At 40.3% G+C, this 22267-nt stretch overlaps 1 protein-coding gene across 4 annotated transcripts in view; it reads left to right on the forward strand.

Annotated features, from left to right (window-relative positions):
- The window catches only part of BCAS1 (brain enriched myelin associated protein 1), a 47561-nt gene that overhangs the window by 13693 nt on the left and 11601 nt on the right, over positions 1-22267 (forward strand). For 2 of the 4 annotated variants that reach the window (XM_061375532.1, XM_061375534.1), the window contains exons 4-9: positions 1360-1515; positions 2057-2101; positions 5531-5671; positions 8770-8805; positions 9147-9350; positions 17814-17981. In XM_061375532.1, coding sequence (XP_061231516.1) covers positions 1360-1515; positions 2057-2101; positions 5531-5671; positions 8770-8805; positions 9147-9350; positions 17814-17981 — 750 coding nt within the window. Of the gene's footprint in view, positions 1-1359; positions 1516-2056; positions 2102-5530; positions 5672-8769; positions 8806-9146; positions 9351-9760; positions 10269-17813; positions 17982-22267 lie in introns of those variants that run through there. The other 2 variants (XM_061375535.1, XM_061375533.1) reach the window with 2 other exon arrangements.

The raw sequence follows: 22267 nt of genomic DNA on the forward strand, positions 1-22267 counted from the left end.
TTAAAACGTTTCTCTTCAGTCTGCTCCTTCCTTTAGTGACCTATGGAAATGTATGACCTCTGCAAATCCTATACAAACATCATGGCCCAGTACAGGGAAACGTTCTCAAGAGTACAACTTCATTTTAACTTTTCCTAGTGGGAATTGCCCTGAACTATATTGAATTGGCAGGCTAGGAGAAAAACCTTGGTGTCATTTAGAGCTCCAGGTAGTCTGAGAGCGGTGATTTGAAGATGCTGTTTGCTGGAGACACATGGACAGGCTCATCAGTTTTCTTTTCTGTCCTGATTTTTCTTCTGGATTAATCTGGGCATTTTTGTATCCTAACAACTGCTTCTCAAGTCACTGTTTCTGAAGTGACCAGAGGTGTACTGCTGTCTAAAGAGCTGGCGATGGTAACTTCTGAAGAATTATGGCACTGCTATGATTGGTGTTCAATAAGGTCTCAAATCCCCAGCCAAAGTGGAGGCCATCGCTGTGCTGGGCACAAATTACTTTAATAATAGACAGGTCCAGCCTTGCTCTTACCCTGCGGACAGACAAAAGGAAGGAGGATTATTGGTAACAGACATTACTAGCCAGATGTAGTACGCTTGTATATTATGGGATATGATGACTTGCCTCATGCTGCTCTGTCCTGCACTTTTGTGATGGTTCTACCTGTGCAGGCTTCAGGTGAAAGTGGCCAGAATGGCAGACAAATTCAGTGTGAAAGGGGGCCAAGCTCTCCCAAACTGGTCCAAGAGAGTTTTTTGAGAATCAGACCCTTGTTTAACTGTCTAAAATTGTGTGACTTAATATTGCATACTGGTGAGTGCTTGAGCACTGGAAAACGTCAAAACATTTTTGGGCTGTGGGAACTGTAATTCCAGGAAGAGAGGAGGCAGCTCCATCTGACTCAGAAGAATTCCTTTGGGTTGTTGCTTTTTGTGTTTGATAAAAATTATTTCTGGAAATGCAGAATACAGAGTATCTGAAGCAATCTTTGTATGGTACAGTCAGACACTGAGCCATGAGAGGCCAAAATCTCTGCATTTGTTCTTGTTCACAAGTTCAGCCTTGAAAAGAGAAAAGTGGTGGTGTTTGGGATGTTGTGTGCAACTCTACTCGTGTTTGTTATACTTGGTAGCTGAGAACAATGTTCCTTCAACCAATGGGAAATGCTGAATATATGAGAAATGAGGGGGGGAAAGAGATGTATAAATGCTCAATTGTTCTGAATACGTAGGCTGGAGAAGTATGGTTGGAATTAGGGTTGTGACTCTCGGCAACATAATGCAAGTCACAAATGTTACTTTTGCATTCCACTGGAAATTAAGCAAGCTAGGACTCAGGGAATTCTGCCCCTTTTTTTAATAGGAGATAGATGCCTGCAACCAAAAAGACCTACAGCAGGACTCTGCAGGTGTCAACAGCCTCACTGCTGAGCAATCTCAAACAGCAGAGGGAAAACAAGAAAGCCCTCAAACAGCTGCTGCAGTAGATAACTCCATCATGAGTTTCCTTAAAACACTGGTAAGCTTTTGCCTTTCCTTTTCATCTCTAGGCTATGCTTTAAATTGCTTACAAAAACCCCATGTGGATGCGTTGAGCTAAACATATAGCATTCACTGTCCACGGGCACTGGGAAGTAATGAAGCCAGATACCTTAGAGACTGACTTAGATGATGTGTAGGTACAGTGCAGTTACGATCAAATTATGACCTAATCTGGAAACTTCCACTTCTGCATAGATACTCATTGACCTGGAGGTGTTCACCTGTCCTAAGGATTTTTCTGTCTTCTTTATTTTTCGATAGCTCTAAAAGTTCATTTTTATGGATTAATTGGATGTATAAGCTTGAATAACATTTCTTTGGTCCAGATATTTTCATTTTCACCATTAATTTGTCGGCAAACGTTTATATTACAAACTTCCCCATATGGGGGGAAAGCAGTGTTTGTGCTTATTTCACCTTTGTTAGAATAAAACTGCTAGTTTCAAACACCTGATCTTTCAGATCTTTCACAAGACTGATTTGGGTGTGACTGTTTATTTTTCTCAAATATATTTAAGGTCTCCCCAAGCAAAGCTGAAGCCAAAAGTGATTCTGAAGACAAGGTAGGCGCATTCCTCTTTCTGTTGCTGCTCACCAGATGTTTTTGATGCTATTTCCTCCTCACTGTGTTGGTTTTTAGCCCAGTTGATGTTATCACTTGAAGTAATTTTAAACATTTTCCTCCTGAATAAATTTGAAAGGAAGATGAGCATAGACAGTGTGATTCTTCACATCCTGCGTTACAACCAACATCTGAACTGTAGCATTTTCTGCAAGGTTGATGATGAGCTGGCAATGCTTTTTGATTGTTACTCTGACTTGTCCTTGATTTAAAACTAGAGGTCCCTGGAGTGAAATCCTCCCGAGTCCACAGAAAACTACTGCCCAGAACTTTTCCCTTTACACACAGAGATGCAGACCAGGGCTTTGAGTTTTAAGCAGGGTGAATTGAACACTCTGCTGTTCTAACAAATGCATTGGGCTGACTGCAAGTGTGTGATGTTCCTGCTGGGAACTGAAATCTATATTAGGTGGACAGGTACAGAACCAGTCTGAGGAATACTCCTCCATGCAATGGGCAGGTGTGGCATCTTGCCTCTCTCTTTACAAACCATTTGTTCTTGGATGCCACTGACAAGAAGAAATGTGCTTCTTATTGTCCATAAGCAGTGCTGGTCCTTTACATGTGAATTCAGAGAAACTTCATTATTATAGCTTTCATTTGGTATTAGAGATATTGAAAATACCAGATTGATCCAATGTATTTAACAATCTTGTAAAATAAAGCGGAAAAACTTAAACTGTAAAAAATAAGTTGAAAACAGTCATCTAAAAATGGAAAAATATAGGTGTTTAAAGCCTTCTCCTTTCCCCCTTTTTTCCTGTTGTGTTAGTGCCAAAACAGTAGCTTCAACAGAAGCAGAAGTGAGACAATTTGTATTAAGCTGTCTTCTATCTTCCACTGTTTCCATGGCTTACAGGCATATCACTGCATAACAGGGAACTTCCAGATTATATGTCCTTACACATTGTTATTGCTATAATAACTAAAGCTGTTATCATGATGCCTGTGATAAAGTTTAATTAACACATAAAATATAAAACCCTACAAAAGGAAATGGTCTTTCCATGCAACTATTAAGTAGCCAAAACCACTACAGGCATCAACATTTTTGTTTTCAATCTTATTTTTCACCTCTTGTCCCATTCATTTTTTTTATATATGGCCTGATACTAAAATTATGTCAGCTTTTCCAGGAAGTGTGGGGGATACACATCACTCTTCAGTTATAGCTCAATGGCTCTGGAAATCATTAACCAGGGCTAAGGTCTTCAAAGATATCCAGAAAAGGTGGTTATCAAATTGCATGGTTTCAGTGAGACTTGTAGTACTTTCAGTAACTCCTGAAGCATCGAGTCCTGTTTGCATACCTGACTTTATCGAGCACACCCATGTGTTTCTATAACTGGTGCCTGTTAGTGCGGGTGTAATGTGATTTGGAAACAAATAGGCTGTTTGGGTTTGGTTTTCTCACACCTGTAAGGATAAACAAATCCAGGGGACCAGAAAGATATGCAAACTTTATAGACAGGTTAAATGAGAGTTCTTTTCTGTAGAACTCCTTTATCTTCACTATCTTCTTGATACAAAGAATGACATTTTCACTATGTTAAAGAGCAAATATGTTTAAAAGGTTAATTTATCAACCACCATACAGAAAAGTTGCAGATTTTCCAGCCACTATATATAATGAAATAATTGTAATTTTCCCCCTGAGAAATAACTTCTATCTTAATAGTAGAGATACGCTCCCAAGTGAGGCTTTCACCTTCACATAGTCTGAGCCTCTCTGGGTGTTTTCATGTGGTTAGGCTTGCACAGGGACTGTCTTTGAGTCCTTTCATGCTTTCATTTTGGCTGGTCCTGCACCTCTTTTGCAGGGAAAAGCTGGCATTTATCCCACAGGGACTGATATTTTCCCAGTGTGTCTCAGCAGGGTTCTCCCATGTGAAGAGGGCAGACAAGCTTCCTTATAAATCCTTATAATCTTTCTTGCAAAGTACGGCAACATGCTCCTTCCTGCTGAAACGCAGAGGTCTTGTGGCATCAGCAAAGCTGAGCTTGGTGGGTTTTGTAGCAACATGCTGTCATCAGTGATGCCTCTGGCTTTAATCAGCTGGTTAAAGGCATGCATGCTTTCAGCAGCCTGAGCACTCCCTCAGCGACTGTCATTTCTTCTGTAAACAGCGGAGTTTACGTAAGTTGAGTCATCCTTTCTTGGATGAATTGATCCTTAGCAAGTGTATACTAATGAACATGATATTTGGATTAGATCTGTCCCAGATCCTTCTGTTGCAAATCCTGACTTGTTCTCACTTCACTGTACCTTTGGGAATACTGAGAATGGTACAGAGCACCACAGGGAAAAATGGCTGATTTTGATGTCACTGGCCACAGCCTCTTCATGGTATGAAGCACTTTGTAGGGAGCTTATAATTGCATTGAATGAAACCATCTAGAGACCAAGATCTCAGCTTCACATGCTCATGTGTGTTACATTCTGTACGCTGGACCTTCTACCCTATTAGTTGCAGTCAACCACAGTGCTTGGTACTTCACGTGGTAAATGCTGTAGGCTGATTGTTTCTTTGGAGTTTGGCTCTCCTTGTACTTAGCAATTCCTGGAAATTTTTGTCAACAAAGCTTAAAGCTTTTTATTGGTTGGAAGCTGCATTGTACAAATGCAAAATAGAATGAGACTTGCAAAGGGACAAGGTAATTACCTGGAGGGTGGGCACTCTTTTTCCATAGAGACATCTATCAGCACTCCTTTATTTTATAGCCCTTTCTAGTGGAATTTTCACTGGGCTGCCTAGTTTTTTAGAGATCCAGTCTCTAGTATCAGTGGGTGATGACTCCCAGAACAAGTGCCTCCTGCAGCTATTTTAACTGGAATGAAAAGAAAGCAGCACTCATTCAGCACTCTAGTATCAATTACTATTTTTTTGGATACTTCCATTTCTAACTAATTTTATGAACATTAGAGCAAACTTGAAATATACAGATAGCACATATAATGAATATTCACACTTCCCTTTTCCTAAATAATGCACTATGAAAAACAGTTAAAGGTTCCTATAATACTGCACTAAAAAGAATGAAGGTACTTTCAAAGACTTATATAGCTGCCTATTTTAAAATTATAAATTACAAACTCAGTCTCAGTCCTTGTGGAATTCGGGTCTTAATGAATATTTTAAGGAGCAAATTGTGATTTAATGCTCAGGCAGCTGTATTGTTGTACCATTTATATTTATTTCACTACTTGCATGAAAAAGTCTAAGGAGAACTGAGTGATCACGTCATTTGTTGTCCAGAGCTAAAAGCAAATGTCTGGGTTTAATACTGCATGTGAGTGTTTGAATGTCTTCCATGAACCAAATGAGAACTTTGCACTGAGTACTCAACTTCAAATGCTGTTGTACAAAAGGGATCAAAAGCGGAAAAAGGCCATGGTGGGCAACCTGCTCTGAAGACAGCACCTGAATCCCACACTAAAGGAGCCAAGAAAAAGAAGGCAGAGAGTCCCAAGCTAGGACACACTACATTTAGTAAACTCTTCAGGCATAAGGTCTGTATGAAACTCTAGCAAGAACAGAACCCTGAGCAGTAACAGATGGCTCCCGTTGCAAAGTGGAGTTATTTAATTGGGAACTGAAATCAGCATCTGGCCAGCTGTGCAGTGCTCTGAGAACTATTGGCATGAGCATTTCTGTGCCATGCATTATGAAAGCAATCTGCGTGTGCAGCATTTCTCTTTATACCATCTGTGAATTCAGGATTCTGAAACGATTCCTCTAACCTTCCCCAATTCCTGCTTCCCAGTTACACTTGCTAATGCTAACTAAGCTTCCTTGGCCACTGAAAATAAAAGGTACTGACAAACAATGAATTCTATAGATATGAACAGTGCTTGCAATTGTAGGACAAGTTTAATAGATCAGTCCAATCACAATCAAGGCTTTATGGTCCACACTGCCTGGTGATTGAGTGAACTGGGGCATCTGATATGGTGCAGCGAAGATTGGAACATGGAATTTCCTTCAGAAACAGTTACTTTTGCTGAAAACAAGTAATTGATTGAATTCTAAGTTTAGTTTGGAGGGGAAAAGTGGTTTTTGAGGATGCTCTAAAGCTGTTCAAAATGCTTTTTGTCCAAGTGATTGTTTCAGAGGACACTAGCTTTTATCTTTAAAAAGAAATCACTGAAATTTTTTTGTTTGAAAGTCCGTATTTGGGCATTTCTGCATTCTCTGACGATAATCTGCCATGCTGTTCTATGGCAGGGAAGCAGAGAAACGGTAGCTTTCTAGCCCAAAGAATGCAGAAGCAGAGACCCTTCCACTGGGGGAGGAAAGTAATTAATATTTAATGCTCACTCAGCACACCCACATGGAATTTCTGGTGAGTAGGGGGCTTTATAATGAAGAGCACAAGTCAAAGGGAGCTCTTTTAGTTACTTTCAAAACAGAAATGTTCTTGACTCTGTTTCATTTTTGAGATGTCATCCACATGTTACTGAAGGAATAATGATCCTGCCAATGGCTTCAAATCTACAGTTCTAGCCAACAGCTTAAAGTTAAGATCTCATCTTGCACGTACTACATTAATAGTTTTGATATTTAATACAATTAAAACAGGAATGATTTGTTCATGATGAGCTGGGGCTTCCTGGTAAAAACCACACCTGGCTAGAATTTGTCAAGGTGCTAAGCCTCTTTTGCAACAGTTAAAAAACTTGCAGTGAGTTGCTGGGAGATACAATTGGTTTTCATTAGGCTTTTAGATAGAATTTTAAAGACTTCTGGTCTGGAGTGAAGGCCATTATCTTGAAGGAATGTGGCGGCACTAAATTTTTACACCAATAAAATCTGTCTCGTAAAATGTCATTACTTCCAAAATAGTTTTCTTGTTTCAAAATGTATTTTCACAGCTTTCCTTCCACATACAAAATACAGAAGCAATAACTGAAGTATCATTTCTGACATATTAAGAACAAAGGAGATGGATTAGAATGGTGCCAACAGTTGGCTTGTAAGGTTGATTGAAAGTGGAAATTCAAACTGGAGCACTGATGTAACAGGCAAGCCCTGAAGTTATCACAGCTAGTAAAAATTAAAGAAAAAGTAGTTTATGCCTTTTCTTTTGAAATGCCTCAGCATGATGTGCCAACTGGATGAATAGGCAATGAAGTTCTTTATTTGAAATTATCACTTTAATATATGTATTTGTATTTAATATTAAGCACTTCACTGTCTCCTGTGAAAGTTCTTTCTCTGCAAGTCTTCCAAAACGCAATTCTCTGTACCTTAGTTAAGAACAGATTGACTATTAGGTTAACAAAATTATTGTTTTTCAGTGTCTTGTTGTTTACATGAGTATTAACTTTAAAGCAAGTTGTGAATGTTGTTTTCAAACAGCAATGTGCATCCTAATATAAACCATAACATAAGCTGCTGGAATGTGATTTGGCCATTTGACTTCAAAGACTGAGTTTGGATGGCATTTGACAGTTGGCTCTCCGTCTGGTTTTATTCCCATCCATGTATATTTCCCTTGCACTGCATGCCAGTTTTGCAGTAGAACTGTACCAAATTATGGAATTTTTACTTGGAAAAGAAGGGTTAACTACTTCAGCATTACTACTGAAGGCTTGTGGCATTACTATCTCACTACTACTTACCACTTGCTTTGTACCTTGTTTAATAAAGTTAACCACAAAAAGAAGCTCTTGGCTCCTGCAAAATAACTCACCTATTCTTTCAAGAGATCCACAAAGCATGTGGCAGGCTGCCTAAACCCAGAGGTGCTACATTCCCGTTTACTTGAGGTGGTGGCTTGCTGCTCTTCTTTGTAAGGCTTAGATACTAGTCTTGAGTGTAAACTATGCTGGATGCTAGGGTAATAGAAACTGATGTGAATCACTGGCCAAGAAGAAGTTTAAACGAACTGGATTTTTCCTGGCTTTGTGCATTCTGATGAAACCAGGAGACTCATCACTGTGAATGATTTCTTTTCACAAAAGAGTAAATCCCACCTCCCACACAAAAATGTGAGTGGCTGGACTAAACCAACCTCCAGCACCTGCAGAGCTGCTCTTTGTAGAGCTGCAACTCTTAAGTTATAAAGCCACTGCTGTTCTATGCCATTCGTTTCCAGCCAGCCATCTGCCTATGTTTTGTGTCCCAGAAAGCAAAGCTTCCCGTGTTAGAGGTGATGTTAGCACATCCCTGACTGGTATGCGATTCCCAAGTGGAAAAGGCCCAGCTCTGGCTTGTATGTGTGCACTGGAAGTTGCAGATGCAGACACAGCTCAGAAATCTCTCTTAAAACCCTGCACAGTGTCTCATGTGAAGAAGCTGGGAATGCATATGTAAACATACACACTTGTAAAGAACAAATTGAGGGCTGCAAGCACGGCAGTGTGAGCACAGAGCAATTTGACACATGGCTGCAACACTGCTGCAGGTAGAAGGATGCAAGCTGGCAGTCTCTTCAGGCAGCCTCGCCTGTGCTAGAGATCAGTTTCCATGGTTGCAGGAGCCAGGACTTTCACAAACATTCACTAAAAATAAAATAATCTATGACACAGACAATTCCTGAACTGTGTAACTGTGAGCACTGACACTGCCGGAGACAGACTTGTCTTTGTGTTTTGTTTCCCTTCAGGCTGCAAAAGAGACCCAACAGACAACTAATACCAAAGTGAGTAGGATGATTCAAGTTATGTGTATGAGTAATGCAGTTAAAGAGGAATTATTCTCACTGTCATTTTTAATCTAAAAGACAGTGTTTTAATTTCTTTAGCAATTAACCATTTCAGTTACAAAGGGTGGGTTGCTGTGTAATCTGCTTCATCTGTTCAAGACACTCATTTGCAAAGGAACAGGGACACAGCTCAGGAGCTGCACCTTGTTGCCTTGTGTGTCCCGTGCAATGGTGGTCTGCTGCATGCCTGTCTCTTGTACCAGATGATGCCTGAATTTGCTGCAGTATCTTGTTCTTTGCATATTTCCAATAGCCTGTGTGTTCATGATTCTTTCTAGAGCATTGAACAGCAGCCTGTTACCTCTGTAAAATCAGACAAAAATGTCCCTTCCTCTCAAGAGGCACAGACAACTAAGCAGAGTACAAAAGCTCCTGAGGCTGCAGCCCAACAGCAGGCAGTGCCCAGCGATGCCCCCAAAGAGGTGACAAAGGAGAGATCATCATCTGCTCCCATGCCGCTGAGCAAGCTCTTTTGGAAAAAGGTATGTCTGGATTTCAGAGCTGGTCCTTCACACAGCATCTAGTGTTAAGATTAAGTCAATATAGTAAAGCTGTCAAATCTGCAAAGTTGAGCATATCCCATATGCTAAATGCAAGAGGGGTATAAACAATACATGCATGTACAAACACGTGAGTTTTGGGCAGTCACTTAGGCACATGGCTAGTAATACAGTTAGACTGCTGCAGAAAAATCATGTAAACAAGCCTTTTAAACCTGTCAGTGGCACTTTTTTTTAATGATACTATGGAAGCAGGAATGTTGTTCTCTGTCAATTCAACTTATCTGTTAAAAAAACCCACAGAAATTATAGCATTCTTTACCAGATTATATCATTAATATAGATGCAGCTATAAAAACCCATTTCATTTTCATGAGAACTGTTTGCTTTAGGTTTTATCAAGGTCTGAAAACCTGGAATCTGAAAATCTGGTAGCTCTATTCTTTCCCAATAGAAATAGTTCCATACCAGAGTGGATCAGTCCTTGGGCTTGGGAACAGAGGTTGATTGCTTGGGAAGACACGTTTTTCTTCAAGTTGAATAATGGTTTTAACTAAAATTAGGACTAACTTTGAAAACATGGTTCCTGTTTCCATGATCCTTATGGTTTATAAGCTGAAGGATTACACTTTTCTTGTTTCACTTAAGAGAAGAGCTGTATTAAACTTTACTGAATCACTGCATGTTGAATAACTGCTTTCCTGGGCTTCTGTTCAAGTTCAAATCCCAGAAATGAACTGTTTCCAAATACACAGATGCTGACTGAGCAACTAGCCCTGCAGCTTCTTTAGCTGTATTTTCCCCACTCAACAGTGTTAGTGGAGATATGGTTTGAGTATGTTACTTAGATTTTAAGAAAGGAAGGTATTTAGCTATTTAGAGTAAACATGTTTGAAAACAGTCTAAACTTGAGACATTTGTTACTTGGGATTTAATTTCCTGTGGAACTGGGCAAATCAGGTGTGTAAAATGAGAGGAAAGTTGTGAAGAAGAGGGAGAGGGAAGGGCTTTATATAGTTATTATTGCTCCAGAAACCTCCTCCTCTAAGTAGTCTGGCTTATTTGAAAATAGAGATGGGAAGTAGGATGTATACTGGACATCAGGATGAAGTAAGAAAGAAGAGGCCTTCTGGCAGGCAGTTGTATACAATTTCAGTGTAAAGTTGAGAGCAATAGATCTGGTCTGAAGTTCAGTAATTTCATAATAAAGTAACAAGGCCTTTTAAAATAGAAAAAGCATGTGAGAAAGGCACATATTCCTGTGGAAAAAATAGTGAAAATAATTCCTGTGAAGGAGAAATTGGTGGTGATAGTTGATTTTAAAAAACTGGATCTGGTAAGGCTTTGGTAAGATTTTAGAACATTATTTTGAAAGACGGATACAAACTAACCCAGTTATAGATATTTTACTGTTCCTCATAATGCAGGTTCTGCCCACAGTGAATATCAGCTGCTTCTGTCAGTGGAAAGTGTTATAAAGAACTCTCTATAACTCTGTAGGTTTTGGTTACTACCAAAACTATTAAGGACTAGTTAAACCATTTACACAAATGCACTGAATCACAATAGTATGTGAAATCTGAAATGGGTAAAATGACCCCACTTCTGTGTCATTAGAATTTCTTGGGTCTGGATTTGTGCTAAAAATCAAATATTTTTGCAAGTTTTCTGGATTAACTGAATTTGGTCCCTGCAATGTGTGCTTGCAGCCCAGAACCAAGTGTATGCTGAGATGCATCCCCAGAGCATGAGCAGCAGGTTATGGAGGGGAGTCTTCCCCTCTACAGTGTGTGCTCTGGAGGGACACCCCGCCCCCCCCCCGCAGTCCTGATCCAGCTCTGGGGCAACAGCACAAGAGGGACGTGGAGCTGTTGGAGAGAGTCCAGAGAAGGCCATAGAGATGCTGAGAGGGCTGGAGCAGCTCTGCTCTGGAGCCAGCCTGAGCCAGCTGGGCTGGTTCATCCTGGAGAAGAGAAGGCTCCTTAAGGGAAGACCTTCGAGCAGCTCCAGTGCCTAAAGGGGCTACAGGAAAACTGGAGAGGGGCTTTGGACACAGGATTTAAAGGACAGGACAAGGGGAATGGCTTTAATGTGCCGGAGGGGAGATTGAGATGAGCTCTTAGGCAGAAGCTCTTCCCTGTGAGGGTGCTGAGGCGTTGGCACAGGGTGCCCAGAGAAGCTGTGGCTGCCCCATCCCTGGCAGTGTTCAAGGCCAGATTGGATGGGGCTTGGAGCAATCTGCTATAGTAGAAGGTGTCCCTGCCCCTGGCAGGGGGCTGGAACTGGATGAGCTTTAAGGTCCCTTCCAACCCAAACAATTCTGTGAACTTAAAACCCCCAAAAAATTCTTACCTGCTTGAGCATTGAATCTTTACCTATAAAAAGCTGATGCTGCTTTACTGGATTTTCTTGACAGAGAATAATATTTTATTTCCTTTGATGAAAGACCTTGGTGACCCAGTCAGCTTGGAGCAAAAAAAAAAACCCAAGGATAAATGTGGAGGAAAAAAAAGGTCCTTAGACTACAGGTCAGCCTCAAACCCAGCTTGGTTTGAAGATCTGTCTTCTTTTTCTGCAGTGATCTTTCTTTCTGGCACACTTAATGTACTGCCCTTTTGCTAAGATAGAGAATCGAAGCTAGTGACTGTTTCAAATGGGTGTACAATTCAGTCATGTGTAGCTTTTCTTTTGAAATAACAAATAGCAACCAAAACATTCAATAGATCTGGGATTTAGATCCAGCATCTCTCTTTCCAGGCAGTCTCTTAAACGTCTACCTTCTGATGAACTTCCACTTCAAAGTAAAGCTAACAAAGTGCCTGTCAACACACTGCAGTTAACACTGTTGCTCTGACTACAGATGAATAAATATGTAAAAGGAGGAAGAAAAAAATCCTTATTCAGCTCCTTAGATGGAAACCACTTTGTGCTTGCCCCATTTCCTGAATTTCAAGAATTTTTATAACTGTTACCCAAATGTTTGTTATGCTAACATTTGTTTGTTTGTTTTTGCAAATACTAAGCAATACTAATAGAAAATTAGAGTTAGTAATTTCCAATATTTGTGTTGGAAACCTGGTTCCAAGACCTTGTAGATATTTGATCTGGGCAGAAAAATGTGATGCTTCATTTATATCTGATCCAAGCATGCCAGTAAATGGAGGAAGGTGACTGAAGGAGTATTATTTAGATTGCTCTGGCAATTATCTTTTAAAAATAGGTATTTTTTTCAAGAACTAGAATTTTAACCTGTTGCAATTTTGTTGCCATACAAACCCAGAAAAATCACTGCCTTTTTACTGAGGGGTATTTATGTAATGATCATACAAACAGCAAACTGGTTAGCTATTAAGTGAAGCATAATAACACATTTTTTTGCTGAGTCTGCAACCATACTTTGCCATAGGAAGGCAAAGATAAATATCTGGGTGGAATGTATAGGATAAACGTTAAAATTACCCATGAGTTACTAAGTTTCTACTCTTATCCTGGAATATACCACCTGCCAGGCAGGAGAAAAGGGAATTCTGGCTGGTTTTTGCTGGGTGAAGGAACTTGAAAGAGAATTCCCCCTGGCTGTGGGAGTGCAGAGGACAATAAGCAATGGGCTTCTGGGGACCATTTCACAACCTGATTACTGATATAGCTGCCTTCCTGGCATCAGGGAGGGCCCTTAACCAAACCACCTCAACCCAGCGAATAAAACCAGTAGGATTTGTGAGTTAGCTCCTGGGCTGTTTACAGACCAGTGTGGTTTAACTGTGGTTAACACTAATTGGTTAATAGTCTGAGCTGTTATAGCTCAAGATCTGGTGAGTGATCTTCAAGCAGCAGCCGCAGGTCACAGGGGGCTTTAGGGTAGAAGACTGAAAGCATGTTCACGGCTAAAGCAGAGCTACCTTAACTGCAGCAACCTCTTTGCTTTGGCAAAGGAGGGCAGGAAGGCGGGTTAAAGCCTTTCTAACCCTCCCTGCTTCCTGCCTGTGAGTCTGTAAGCGGCAGGAACAGATCTCAAGCATGACTGCCCTTTTAAGTGGAAATTTCTTGCGCAAAAGGTCATCTCTCCTATATATTTTTAAGATAAAAGTAAAGCTGCTTCATAAAGAAGGCATGACCCAGGAAAACATGAACTGTTCCTTGTGTCTAATGAAATGTAGTGGAGAGTGCCAGTTCAGACTCCAGCACAAGATCAAAGTAAGGTAGTGTTTACATGAATTTTGAGGAGAGATACAGCAAGCAAAAGGAAAACTCCTATCAAAGTTATCTGGGTTACAAAATAAGTTACACTCTCACGAGGCAACTATTTATAGGGTCAAGAACCTAGATGAGAAAATGCTATAGTAACAATTCTACAAAACTATAAGAGGGTTTTTAAGAACCAGAAGATGACTTAAAGAGTAGACACAATTTTTCACCACAACTGTTTTAAGTAAGCTTATTACTGAGATTAAATTAAGACCACTGTCATTTAAGAGATGGAAGAATGTTTTGCAAATATAGTGAAATAAAGAGCTCAGTAAAACTCTTCTAGAACACCACTAGTACAGATAAATTAAAATACTACTTTGGAAAAGAAAACAAAGCTAGCTCTGTAATAGGGAGAACAAAGGATGGCGCTCATCTTCCTTCAAACAAATGTATCTTGAAATGTTTTCTAAGCTTGGCAGAGTGCCTTTAAAAGAAGAAAAATAAAATAACCCAACAGCACTTCTGTCTCTGTGGTGCATAACAGCAACAGCTGCTGACTTAAGTCGAGTTTCTTACAATCCACGTCTAAGGAAACTGGAGGCGGAATTTGGGCCCACGAATGCAGCAACCTCAGCTGATGTAGTTTATAGTTATAAGGAGATAACTTGCTTTAGTGAGAACATTTATGTATCAAAGACTCATGAAGCTGTTTATAAATTATTATTATAAACAAGTTGCATTTTCTTCCCCAAAATAGTCACAAAAGTTGATAAAACCGTTTGGTTTTCTCCCATGTGAATTGAGGAAACTGAGCCCACTGCTCTACAGAACAGTTTAGGCTAATGTAACATCATTTGAAGTTTACTTCTTTGTCAGGCTCTTCCTATTAGACTTTCAATTCCTGCCAGAAACACCTTGGTGGTTTTCTTGAACGCACAAATGGAAATATTTCTTCTAGTTTCTCAGGGGAAACAGGAACGAAGATTAAAAACTCTGTTCTTCAAAGTATGTCAGAAAATCTTCTATACTGGGAGGGGTTTTCCCAACTACTGAGATACTATACCTTCTCTGCCTCTTAAAAGTATACGACATACCACATTATGTATCATCAGTCTCCAAGAGCCTGCCACCTTGGTCAGTCTTATTTGAGAGGATTTTGTTATGTCTCTATAGTTTCTGTTTGGCCCAGTATGTCTGAATACCGTCATGTGATTGCACGCAAGCTGCGGAACCTCCAGTGCTGCAGATACCAAAAGCTCAACTTGACAAGTTTCTCAGCAGCTTTGAGCAGAAGGTTAAACTACATTTCAGAGGTATCTTTGAGATCACAAAACCATAAAATAAAATCTTCAGCATCAATTAATCCAGTCTTACAGACGGAGATGGGCATACAAGAATGATTCCTGCAGATAATGATAAGAAATTTATCATAACTTTTTTAATAGCAAGGCTAAGATCTCAAACAAGATAACCTGTAACTTCAGCGACAATCTGGATATGCTTAATACTATCAAGTTAAAGTAACTGCAAAAATACACTGGATATCTAAGCTCAAAAAAAAGAAGGGGGGGGGGGGCAAAAATAAGGTATTCTAAAACAAGATTTCAACTTTCCTGAAGCTTCCTATGGAAAAAAAGTATAAAAAAGACACTGATTACTTTAATCAATCTCCCTGAATAGTTCACTATCGCTTTGCTCTTTATTTCAATAGACAGTGCTTTTCAGAGTTTGGCATTTTGCCCCAAGATGCATTTGTTATCAGCAGTGTCACTAACATTGCATACACATAGCTTGAGAGACAAAACTCATTTGGGTTGCAGCTGTAACAGTGCAGCAGTAATATGATCCCAAACTGTGATCTTTGAATGATGAGCTCCTAGAAGCAAGGTTGCTGCTTTATTGAGCCACTGTTTCAACTCATGCAATGAATCATTTCCTTCAAGCAAATAGATGGTGAATTGATTATATGTATGTGTGAATAGGCAGAAATATAGATTAAAATTATTATAGATTATCTCAAAAGTGTTCATAAATATAAATTAAATCTGCAATTCTGGGGGGGGAAGCAGGCTGGGCCGCAGTCATTTCAGGCAGCTGGAGACAAGGAATATTTATACCCTCATAATTTTCTCCCCCCTACCTTACCCCCAAAATGTTCATTTCTTCCACAAAAGAGGAGTAAAGAACAAAACAAAACCTTTCATGCTGCTGCAGAAGTTCATGGGGAGTTCCCATGTTGCATGTGGGGTGCCCTTCAACTCAATTATAATAGAACTAAAAGGTATGCTACTGAGACAAAAATGCATAAATGTATTGAATGGTTTCTCTATAAAGAACTTACATAAATTAGTTCAAAGGAAGATGACAAGAGCATACAGAATGACTACTGTAACATAAAAGGTGAATAGGAAAGATCAGTCGTTGCTCAAAATAAAAGCAGACTATCAAATAAAATTATTTGGTGACAGAAATAAACTACTTTTCAAAACAAACAAACAAAATAAAAAGCATATTTTAGCTGTTGAATCTTCTGCCACAGGATGCTGCTGAATACCGGGAATTTCATCAACTCAGAAACTGTTTAGCTAAATTTCTGTAGGAAAAAAATCCCTCAAGGGCTATTAAACCAAAGATACTATATGGGAATTACCAAGTGGAAGACAACTGGAAAAGTACATGAGGGCAGTAGTACTGTATGGATGCTGGAGGAGGCATCCCTTTTTCATCACTCTCTGAGGCTGGGGTGAATCTTTGGTATTACCTTTTAAATTATTCTCATGTTCATGTGGCTAAAATTAATCCGATCTAAAGAACTACAAGTATGAATTTACACATGAGTTCCTGTAAGTGCATGTAAAAATTGTGAGCTATCATTCTGATATTTATTTACAGCAGTTCTTTCCTATAGTAACCATAATATATGCTTCAGGTGTAACTGTGTTGATTTCTAAGCAGAAGTATGTGTTGAAATGCCAATACCTAGGGTAACTGCTTCTGTTTGACTCAGTATTGGAGGCATAGGTTGCAACATATTCTGCTTTTATAATGTTCTGCACCTTTCTGTAATAGGCTGCCAAATGACCAAGGGCTTGCTCCAGGTCAAATTACCTTGTTATTAGCATAATAGCTTCTGTTTATGGCAGAAGCGAAGATACGTCTTTACACAGTTACACTGGCATGGGAATTAATTAGTGGTTCTTGAGGGCACAGAAGAATGTTATTTACCAGGGCAGTGTAGTCAGCTAAGGAAGTGCCTGTGCAGCCTCCTGCCCAGTCGTGCCTCCACCTCCTGCGGCACCAGTGTGCCTCCTGCTCACGTATTCTGCTCTGCACAGGTCTTGTCCAGTTAAACACGTTCAGCGTTCCCAGGATAGCCTTGAGAGGGCTGTGGAATGAAACATGCAGGAGATTAATCAATAAATCTTATGGGGATCCATATTTCAGAGCAATGTACACACTGCATGCCTCTGGTTGAAGTGCTGTTTTAATAGAAGGAACTTTCCAGTACTTCACAAAGGCTCAGTGGGACCCAAAATCCTTCTATAGAGGCAACGTTGCTGAGTACCCACCAGCTTTTCTTGAACTCAGATGAAGGTCAGCACTATCAAAGAGGGTGACTGTGACCCATGGGATTAGGTGAAGTAATAGATGAGCTACTTAACTACCTTGTACCTCAAGAAGTCATTTATATCTTTACAACTGGGAATAGGCACTAACGCGAATACAGCCAGCCTGGGAACGCTGTGGCTGGTATGTTCTGTACATCACCAAGAAGGGTGCTAAACAGTTTTAACGGTGTCCATGGTGTGTTTTAATTAATCCCATTTGTGTTCTTGTGTGCAAGCTCCTGGGTGTGATCCTTCTCATATTTATCAGTTTTGCATGAGTGGCATCTACTCAGGGAACGTATTACTGTATGTGATTTCATTTATATTTTCAGCTGTAATCAAAGATTAATGACTGTGTTTGGGATCTGGCACTGCAACTCAGGAAAGCCTATTTCTTCAGTATAAACAAGAGCTTAAAATCCCACCAGCCTATATAAATGCCATTTTCAATAGGGATGAATAGACTTCCTGAAGAGACACATACAGATAGAGTGAAGCTGATAATGCTTTCGTGCCACACGTTAGTGATATACCAACATACCGCACTGCTGCTTGTAACCTCTTTTAAAAACCAAAACCTCACTGCTTAGGCCTGAATTTTATTATATTTTTCCCCCCTTTCTCACCATTTACCAAAACCCAACCCCAGAACACATCGGAAGAAGCGGAGATGGTAAGCAATGAGAAAGCAGACATGTCTTCAGAACCTGCTGCTCCTGACAAGGATGACAGTAAGAACCCAGAAGCCGCAGAAGTGAAACCCAGAAGAGAAGAAAGTAAAACCCCCAAAGCAAACCTGAGGAAGTTTTTTAAACTGGTAAGCAAGCAGTCGGTTTAAGAGTTTACAGCAATATGTGTGCTGCGAGGACGGGTTGTAATTCTTCGCAAAATCTCTTGAAAAGCGTGCTGCAGCAGAGCTATGCCGGCCTCCAGCGGCCCGTGCTGCTGTGGGACCTAACCTCGCCGCTACTTTTGCCCCCCCCCCCTCCCGCCGCCATTTGCCCCTCGCCCCGTGGCCGCCGCCGCCCGTGCCGCGTTCTGCATCTCCCTCTCGTGGCTCGCCCGGGAACAGCCCCGGGGCTCCGCGCTGGCCCTTTCCCCCCCGCGAGGTGGCACAGGGCGGCCCGGGAGCTCTGAGCCTCCGAGGAAGGCTTCAGCCACCCAAACCGCTTCCACTGGTGCTGCGAGGTCCGGGCTCCTGGAGGAAACCGTCGCCAACAGACACGGCAGCATCCTCTGTCCCTGCGCTGCACCTTTGTTAAACCCTGTGCTTGCCTCGGGGGGTTGATGTTTAGGCGTGGAACTTATTTTGGCAGTTTATGTAGGTTAGCTAAGCTGGCACATAAAAGGGTGTGATTGCTGCTTCAGTATGTTAGACAGAAAATAAAGGCACAAAGTAGTACCCAGTTATTCCCAGAAGACTGGAGGGAAAAAGGAGAGCACTGATTTGGTAACGTGACTGGTGTCATTTGTGGTTATCTGTGTAAAGCTATCCTGATGGATTGGCTTTATACACATATATGTTATATATGAACCTATGCTAATATATATGTTCAAGGACAGGTCGGACAGGGCTTGGAGCAACCTGATCTAGTGGAAGGTGTCCCTGCCCCTGGCCGTGGGTTGGAACTGGATGAGCTTAAGGTGCTTTCCAACCCAAACCAGCCTGGGATTCTATCATTTGTATACAAATGACAGCCAGACAGTATTACTTGAAAGAGTCTAGAGAAGTGGCTAAGAAAGAAAATAATCCAAGTCCAGAACTAGTGCTTCTCTGATTAAAGTTGGCCTTCAGGATTTATATAGCCATTGATCTATTTTGGCAAAGTTTGCAAATATGTGTGGAAGATTTCTATTTTTAACCAACACTGGGTTATTTTCAGGCAGTTGCATTATGTGGGTGTCAGAGTAGCTTATACATTAAAATGTGGAAAGTGTAGTTTCTTACTACCTATCGTAATAAATAGTGCAGGTACATAGCTCACAGGTACATGCTGGTACATACAGCTGTGAACAGATTAAAAAGCTGTCAAAGATTAAAAGTCCCAAGTCAGATCATAGAAGGTACATGCAACAACTCAAATGCTGATTTATTTCCCAAAGATTGCTGTTTCTTTTATTTTCAGGTTTTTGATAGCCCACCCCACAATGGGTACATTTACTTCTTTGTTCTTCAGAGTTACTTTATTACATAGTCACCGGTGTATGTGAGGATCCAAGCTAAAATTCTTGATATCAGTCAAGAATTATGCACCCAATGTGCCTTTAATTCCACATAAGACTTTACAAAATTAGTCAGTTTGGGAAAATCTCAACCTTATTCCTAAATCTGAGGGGACTTGTGGTCATCCTGCATAAAGGCTTGTCACCACAGCACGTGCCAGGCATGCAGAAGCTGACTCAGGAGCAATGCATATGAAACCCTCATGTCCGTGGCAACCATGACTTCAAATAATGTTGCCCTACCCAAAATACTAGCACAGATTAAAACAAATAAAGCTGTTCCACACCCGTTTTAGTCACCATGGAAGAAAAAAGAGCTGTGATAAAAGTAGTAGATGTAAAACACTGCTCTGATCAAAGCAGGGGTTTAATCCAGATTTTGGCCTAGAAAGACAGAACTGGTATATAGGCAAACATCTACTTACGTGGGAAACAGAACTGTATTAACAGTGGAACTGGTTTTGCAGCTTTTTGAAACTTTTAATATTTGTTTGCTCTACTTTTGGCTATCAATTCCAAACAGATTGTGGATTATTTTAATGTATTTATTGTCCTTGAAGTGTGTCATGCTGTTTCCTCTGAATAACTTTGGGATTACTGGATCACTGCCATGCTGTTGCGCACAATCAGAACTATGTAGCTGCTCTACAGCTTTGGGCTGACTGAATAGTCAGTACCTCCAATTCCTAAGGCAGGCAGGATTTTGAGCCACTGCTAAACAGCTAGCTTCTGTAAAGCTTTCGAACTAGTGGTGAGTGCTGAAAATGCATGAAATGTTTAAAAACTCCAGCACAGGCTTGATTTTCTCACAAAGAAAAGCAAAAGAAGCAGGACTTCTTTGATAATACTTTGTTGCTTAATATCCATTCTGGCAATAGGTGGAGCACTGCTCTGGTTGCTGCAAGGGATTGACTTTTAATTTCATGTTAATATGATTGTTTACTGGGTTTCTCTTCTGCCTGCAGAAGATAGTCCCAAGGTGTTCTGGTAACATCCACAGTTAGGTTACACAGGTCAACCCCTCAGGTGTCTAAGAAAAGGTAGCTTATTTTCTTCTTGGAATCCAAGGTTGAGACTCAGAAATTAATTTTAATTCTCCTTCAGTCTATTGTAAGCCTCAGACAGTTATTCTCCATGTGCCTCAGTTTTGACATATTCTCCTCAGATAGCACAAGCCCAGGCCAATAACAAGTAGACATTTAGATTTACTAGCCCTGTAGTCACTGCTACTGACACAAGGACAGCCATTGCAAGAACTAGGAGTAATTTACTTTGCAAAAGGCAGTGAGTGTCTCAAAGACTTGCTCAGTACAGATGTCTCTTCTTATTTGTGATGAATTGTTTGCAATTGCAAAGGTCACAAAAATCACTGCTGTGGTTAAAATGGAGATGGTTAACTAATGCTATAAAAGCTGTTGGGAAATTATAGAAAAATAGAAAGTATTAGTTTAAATCCCTGCATTTCAATAAGAGATGAAGAAATAGCATAGCCACGATATCTATGCCACACCTACATGAATGTGAAATCTTATGCTTCCAAATTAAAGTCACTCATGCCACATTAATCAAAATCAAAGAGCTATCTTATTGTTTACAGGGTGGGATACATCAACCCCAGTCCAAATGTCTTGATAGAAATGGCTACACCTGAGCTAGTCACCCTGAGTTCTCTTTAAAAGCATTGAGTAGAGGTGAGCAGGTCTGAGAACCCCATAAGGACATGTCAGATGATGTGAGCCCTTAAAGTCACTGCTTTTCTCCATAGAATATAAACTAAAGAGCTAGGTAAGATAAATAGAAAATGTCTGGCTTGAGATGTTTTGTGGAGATAGGGTGTAAAATGGTAATTTTTATCAGAATTACCAACTGTTAACTGAGGCCTTTGTCCTCAGCTGGAAAGTTGACATGGTTGGTCTGAGACAGCATTGAGTATGGTCTCAACAAATAAAATGTCCTATTCTCTGGGTTAGTGAAGATGTTCCCAAGGGGTATTTATCTTTCTGGAATAACAAAAAAGACCTTTTCTAAATTTCAGCAGTGTCTATGCTGACCTGCTTGTGCACATAAATAAACTTGCACATAAGAAATAGCATTTGGAGTCAAGTTAACCATTTTATGCTGTCCCAACTTAATTTTCCTTCATTATTCATGAGAATGTAGCATGTCTATCCCCTGTCCCCACTCTCCTCCATTTAAAGATATGCTGATCCACCCCTGCTGCAGAAAGCAGAAAACCCTTTCAGGAACCTTTCAGCAGCAGCAATCCTAAATGACCAGAGGCAAGGATAAGAGGTCAGCAGTGCTCTAAAGAGAAATCCTTGTGATCCTTACATATGTGTTTCACAGAAGGCAAGAGGCAACTTTGTCCAATACTCATTTATTTATTAAAAAAAGAAAAAAAGTGGATTACTAAAGGTTGGCTAAAATAGCTTTTTTATTTTTTTTATGGGATTTTTTTTTAAGGGGGGAAAATGTAGCAAAGTAGTTGCTTGTTATAACACAAACTTTTTCTTTTTAAGGCATTTAAAGGCTTACTGAAATAGAAATGCAAACTAGATCTTATCACAGTACATCTTCATACACTCTGGACTTAGTTTCTATCCTGTCATGTTAAGACAGACCACACTGTGCTTCCTCCCCTCCATTTCTGCAACTTGTTACACAGATAAAGAGTCGCGAGCATAAACATGCAAGAGGCTGAGCAGTGGCATGTTCCAGAAAGAGAATTTTTTCCCCCATGGTTTGTGACAAGTAATGAATTGTCATGGAGTGGTTTAGTTTTCTATCGTGCTGCTGCTACATATGGATTTCCTGTGGTTTCATAGGAAAATCAGAGACTGAAACTGGTCCTTGCAGTAACAGCGTACACAGGATCAAGCT

This window comes from Neopsephotus bourkii, unplaced genomic scaffold (assembly GCF_033783945.1).
Source record: "Neopsephotus bourkii isolate Nb327-2 ecotype Australia unplaced genomic scaffold, CSIRO-AGI_Nbou_v1 NB_1663, whole genome shotgun sequence".
In the NCBI taxonomy this organism is placed as follows: domain Eukaryota; kingdom Metazoa; phylum Chordata; class Aves; order Psittaciformes; family Psittacidae; genus Neopsephotus; species Neopsephotus bourkii.